Source organism: Mustela erminea, chromosome 2 (assembly GCF_009829155.1).
Source record: "Mustela erminea isolate mMusErm1 chromosome 2, mMusErm1.Pri, whole genome shotgun sequence".
NCBI lineage: Eukaryota > Metazoa > Chordata > Mammalia > Carnivora > Mustelidae > Mustela > Mustela erminea.
Genome location: NC_045615.1, coordinates 122,703,595 through 122,710,039, shown reverse-complemented (window position 1 = coordinate 122,710,039; position 6,445 = coordinate 122,703,595). Strand labels below are relative to the sequence as shown.

The 6,445-nt window shown below is 35.4% G+C and overlaps 1 protein-coding gene across 5 annotated transcripts in view; it reads right to left on the bottom strand.

The window, feature by feature from the left end:
• Positions 1 to 670: 670 nt before the first annotated feature.
• Positions 671 to 6,445, bottom strand: part of PCDH7 (protocadherin 7) — a 415,361-nt gene continuing 409,586 nt past the window's right edge. For 2 of the 5 annotated variants that reach the window (XM_032334043.1, XM_032334044.1), the window contains exon 3: positions 671 to 2,664. In XM_032334043.1, coding sequence (XP_032189934.1) covers positions 2,288 to 2,664 — 377 coding nt within the window. In that variant the 3' untranslated portion in view covers positions 671 to 2,287. The remainder of the gene's footprint in view (positions 2,665 to 6,445) is intronic. The other 3 variants (XM_032334047.1, XM_032334051.1, XM_032334054.1) reach the window with 2 other exon arrangements.

The window sequence follows — 6,445 nt, the reverse complement described above, 5'->3', positions numbered from 1 at the left end:
AATTGAGTATTTGCTTTGTAACGTGCAAGAAAAAATATGTATACATTTTATAAGTATCTTTAGAAGTATTTTGTCTTAATAGGTACTTACAGATTATACAAGGCAGAACTGCTTTAATGCAGTTTCCTAACAGAGTACTAGAATTGCATCTTTCCATCATGTAAATAATAATTAAACATAAACATGTTCAATTATTGATATTTTAGTCCAATATTTTTGTTTCAATTACATATCTTCTTTCATCTTAACTATTATACATAAACTAACATCAAAATGAAAACTCCATTTAAGAAAGAGCAGAAGGAAATGACCCCAAAAGAGTAGCCCACCAAACAGAGAAGTTGTTTTCAAAGATAAACATTTTGATGACCTATAGTGAGTTCACAACCTCTGGTCCAGGCTGTTTCACCTTATAGTCTAAGAAATTCTGTAAAGAATAAAACTATCCAAAGCTACATTATTTCTACAGTTTGCTAGAGAGCCATCAGGCTATGTCTTAACCAGGTTGCAAACATTCAGTGTTGGGAACATTTGCTCTTCTCACCTGTTATCCCCTATTCTGTCCCTGGATTGTCACTTCTGTCTGAATGTCCCAGCTCAATTTCCAATTATGTTAAATCACCCTCTATAGAACAAATGACCCAAAATCTGCATATTGTGGGTTTTTTTCCACACTGAAAAAATTGCATATTTTCCACTTCGAGAGATGTACATACAAGGAGACATATCACTGCCCAGAACTCATTTCTTTCATGTTCCATCTAGATTCGTTTTAAGACATATTGTATCATGTTCAAAATCACATTAATGACAAATCAATTAGGATGTCACCTTGTTTCAATGTTGTGAGACTTGAAATAGTGCTATATTGCACAGGATCAAAATTAATGCACTTGTGTTATATGAAAGAGTGCCTTAAACACACAAAAAATACAACTGGTAATTTGAAACGTAAATAGTAAGACCAGCACGCATTACCTGGATTCCAAAATGATAATAGTGATTTTAACTTAAAAGACTTTATACCGACATATCCTTCTTTCCCTACCTACCCACAAAAATGATTTTTACAAGTGAAACTTCCCTGATAATAGGTTTTGAAGCTAAACTTGAAACTTAACTAATTGTCTACTATTATACCAAAAATACATCACTTTAGTTTTCATTTTCTGAGCTTTCAAAGAAAACCCATTTTAAAAGAGAATGCATGTTTTCAGGTATAGAGACAATGTAAAATAAGCTAGTGTTTGAGTATTTCTGTATGTGCATGGGTTCAGTTGCTTTTGTTGCTTAATGGATTTCCAGTCAAGACCAAATCTGCTTCATGATTTCCCTGATCTGCCGTGTGATCTTTGGCCTTTTAATGACACATTGTTCCAGTTAGTTGATAACAGTGGTGCTGTTCTGAAAAAAATATATATAATTTTTACAAGTTATAATTAGTGTAATTGATACATGTGGTCAAGATTGTGTGTATACTAAGAATATTCGATGAATGTATGGGATTGAAGTGGATACCCCTGACTTGAAAAGAACAACATATGTCAATTTGGTACTACAATCTCCAACTGGGTATTGTCTAGCTGTCAGTCTTTGTTAGAATTTTAAAGCTGTGAGATTCTCAATATTCTTCTTGTAGAGTCCCCCTTAATAAGAACTGTACCTTTACAGGGACTTTATTATTTTGGGGGGATTGCCTTTCATGGTGATTAATTATATTCTCATGGTATGTCTAAAATACATTTACCTGATTTGTTTTTTGTTTGTTTGTTTGTTTTTTATCTTTTAATTTATTTTTATTTTATTTTTTTTTTGTCTGTGTGGGGTTTTTGTTTGTTTGTTTGTTTGTTTGGTTTTTTTTTTTTTTTTGACCAGCCGGATGGCATTCAAACTAAATCAAAGTGACTAAATCATGCTTCAGCTTAGGGATAATGAGAGTGTGTTGTGTTCTGCTAATCAGGCTTGTTACCATGAAAGAAACTTGCAACCATCTTTTTTTTTTTTTTTTTTCCCTCCTTGGAGGGTGATGGGGAAGAGGGATAACGGGTGTTGGGAATAATCAGTGAGGGGATTAGACATGCAAGTAACAAGGATGGTTTCTACATTGTACATTACAATCAGGCTAACAGTATCACTAAAGGCCTGATCTGGAGGCAGAAGTGGCAGGCAAAGCTTTGTCTCTTTGGTAGCCCCCTCTTTGTGATTAAACGGTTTTTCTTTGTAAGGTTTTTTGCCCCTTATTCTCCTTCTCATACATGAAAAGAACTTTGCCGTTCTTCTTCATAACCTACAGGTAAACTTCTCTTCTAGTGAGAGTATTGACAGGAGATGGCTTGTATTCCCCTGTTTTTGTAAGGGGAATATCCTCAGGGTTGGCTTCCTCATTTTTGCTGAAACTAGCTGCACTGAAGGTCTCATAGGACGAGGTCAACTTTTTGTTCAGAAGGTTTCTGTTGCGGTCACCCATGATGGCGGCCTCGCCATTGGCCAGCTTTTCCTGGCTTCCTCGTTCATCAACAGGCATGAAAGTGGAGAGTTTGGGCTGGCTCTTCTTCCTCTCTGGAGAAGTGCGGACCGGCATCCAGCAGGAGTCTGAATGGCCATATTCATCACACTCACGGGTACACTTTCCAGTCAGGGCTACATCTGGAAGAGGTCTTGAATCTGAAATTCAAGGAGAAGGAGATGTTAAAGTTGGACATTCTGCAACAGACTTTGTTGATTTTCATGAAATTGGAAGGGGGAAATATATATATATATATATATATATATATATATATATATATTATGTATATATATATAATAAATTATATATATATATAATTTTCCTTTTTTCTTCACCCCATAGTTCATCATTCTCATAGAACAGTTTTTAATTTCATATCCACTAAAGATAAGGTTTTGCAAAAACATCAAATATCATGGAAAGAGAGGAATGAACAGACTAATAAATTTAAGCATGCAGAAGATAGGTACATATGCATTTGTTACAAGACGGAGACGTGTGTATATTCTCAAGTAGAAAAAAGTGCATATGTATATTAGGATGGGTATAAATTTTTCCACATGCATAAGAAAAGTTATTAAATCCAAATAGATAATTTTCTGTATTTATAAATTATCCCAGAAATCGTGTACTTTTGCCAATTGGATTCCTTCCTGCTTATACATTATTCATGGAGAGCAAATATGCAAAACCTTATATTTAAAATACAGTATAAAACATCAGGGTGACTCAGAAGTAGGACCTAAATTGACAGCACATCATGTGGTAAGAAGTAAAAAAAGCAAAGTACAAGTAGGTTACGGGTGTGAACATACTAGCAATATCATCTCCTATCCCACGCCGCCCACACCAACCTCCCAACCACCATGTCAAATGACCTTATATGTGCTGTAGGATAATCTCTTAAATGTTCACACAGAAACACGTTTGCCAATGTGTTTGCTGAATAGAAATATTATGTGAAGTGCAATGCATTGGGAAAATGCAGTCAAGCTCCTAAAGTTTTGATGAAATAGCATGTAGTCCCAATTAATGTTGGTACCTACTGGAATGGGAAATATCTTCTCTTACTATAAAGCTAAGTCATATCTAGATAGTTCTTAGGGATCAGGATTAGAGATGGAAATTAAGAATTACCTGTATATGTAAGAAAAATTGTTAATATGTGTCTGTCTTTGGAGAACCAGTATGTATTTTATTACTATTAATTTTTTTTAAAGATTTTATTTATTTATTTGACAGAGAGAGAGAGGGGGATTGGTAAGTAGGCAGAGAGGCAGGCAGAGAGAGGTGGGGGTCGGGGAAGCAGGCTCCCTGCTGAGCAGAGAGCCTGACGTGGGGCTTGATCCCAGGACCCTGAGATCATGACCTGAGCCGAAGGCAGAGGCTTAACCCACTGAGCCACCCAGGTGCCCCTACTATTAATTTTTTTTTAAAGATTTTATTTATTTATTTGACAGACAGAGATCGCAAGTAGAAAGAGAGGCAGGCAGAGAGAGAGGGAGAAGCAGGCTCCCCTCCAAGTAGAGAGCCTGATGTAGAGCTGGATCCCAGGGCCCTCAGATCATGACCTGAGCTAAAGGCAGAGGCTTAACCCACTGAACCACCCAGGCGCCCCTACTATTAACTTTTTTTTAACAGACTTTGTTTTTATTTGAAAAAGAATGGGGGGGTGGGAAGCAGTCTTCCTCAACAGATTCTAAAATATAACTGTAGGGTTTCATTTAAGATATTTTTAGTTTATTTTATTGCCAAACAAAAGAACATAATATGATTGTGCTTCAATTGATATAATATGACTTTTTTTTTTTTTTTTAACAAGGCTTTGGGCTTAAAAGATGGACAGATTTTAACCTCTGCAAATATAGTCACAACAATGGAATCAGTGAGATTTGCCTATACATGATCTTTGGTTGATTTGGTTTAAAATTAAAGAAGGGGTTATTTAAATGATCGCCCAAATACTTAGACCTTCTGTTTCTGTCTCCACCCACCATCCTTATCCTCTCTACTTTAACATTACATTCCTATTTTGACTATCATTTGTATAGGCTATTTCAGAAGTTTTACTCTGCCCAGTCTCCCAGATTAAGGCAGTCCAATGCACACCATTTTTTCCTGCCATGAAGGATAACTGAAATATTGACATTTGTCAACCCATTGATTTTTGAACCGCTATGGCCCGAGATTGTTTTACATTGTGTGCTGAGAGCTCACTGAGGAAATGCCAGCGCTCTTCACAGGAAATCTAGACTAACTATTCTCTTTCCCAAAGGTAAAATGCAAAGATAATTATTTATTGTCGTTGCACATGCTGTGTTGCCATCTGACTTCTAAATCAGAAGACCCTATTAATTTTATCATCAAAAGTGAAAGCACTTTCTTATTCATATTTTTATGCCGAATTCCCTCTGTGTCTCTCAAACACACATTTTAGATGTATTTTTAAAATCAAACTATTGGCAAATTTTATGAATGGTTTTTGTAATCTAGTTAGTTTAAATAAGCAAAGTGGGAGTTCTTTCCGGAATATTTTCTATCTTGGGATACTTTGTTTATCTAAAGCTGACCGAAATGCCTTGAACAGGAAAAACCCTTGTAAAAATGCAAAGTGCAAGATCAGACCTATTTTCCTCTAAACATTCCCTTTTTCTTCATTGCTTTAACAAGTTCAAACTTTTCTTTTTCCTGTATGATAGTGCCTATCAAAGACACAAGAAAATAATCAAGACTAAAGCTACCAAAACAAGAAAGATCTCTTTGAATGTGGTTGTCATTCTCAGCAGAAATGGCCCAGAATGTTCTCCAATCAGCTAAATTTATTTAAGTCTCACACAATGTGTCAGTTTACTTACACAGTGATTTACAGATTTTCTGCTTTTCAGGGACTAATTGTGTTTCCAGTTTAAATGTGTAGCACTTCGTTATTCTTTTGTTTGAGATGCATGTAGAGAAAGCTCAGAGAACTGTGTGATATGCAAGCAACTCTTCTTACCTGAGGTTTTACTTCTGTACCTGAACTTTCTGTTGTTCATAAGGAACTATATTTATTTAGATTGACTCAATTTCTCATCAACTAGAAGTGAGAGACTCTTCAATTTCTTCCCTCAGCGCTTACATCCTAGTCTGGATTATCTCCTGCTGAAATTGATTTCCTCTTATTGCTCTTAACAAAAGGCAACTTGTCTTCTCTGCCATCAGGCACTTGTGGGCTGCCACATCTCCATCCAAGAAGCATGACTTTTAATAAGGATCTCCTGTCATTTCCAAAGTCAAACACTTGATTGCGGACCACAGTGGAAGTTGACAAGCCTAATTGGCTAAGACATGTTGCAGTGTTTGTCATCAGATTTAGAAAATAATCAAGAAAGGCTATAAGCGATTCATCAGGAGCAATCAAAACTCCCAATCCTGATGACTCAAACAAATCCTCAAAAGAAACGCCAATGATTAACAAATGCAATTTGTATTATGTTGCAATTTATTAAAGGGAGGCATGAATGGAGTAGTATTTTTATGTGTTCTATATTTTCTTATTTTAATTATGTAAGTATTTTTTTAACACAAAACTTATACCTGGTCTTAAAAAAACATCAAAGACACTTCTTTCTCCCTTTCATAAAAAGACATACTCTTAAAATGTCTTATTTTGTAGAATTATAGAGGCAGACCTTACAAAACTAGTAATCTTTCAAAGTCTTTCAGTCTTTCACAGAGGATGTGGCTTTGATATGTAAGAACATTATTTCATGCTTTTGTTTAGTACTATTTCTTTTAAATTTGAACCTTAATGAAGATGGGAAACAGTTCGTTATGATTCTTGTGAGTTGGCCTTAAGTAAATCAGTGAAAAGTAAAATATTCTATCATCAAAATATAATGGTATTTTCTTCCAGCATTTTCCACAATAAAATCAGTTCCTTAGAGCCCTCCTCCACAG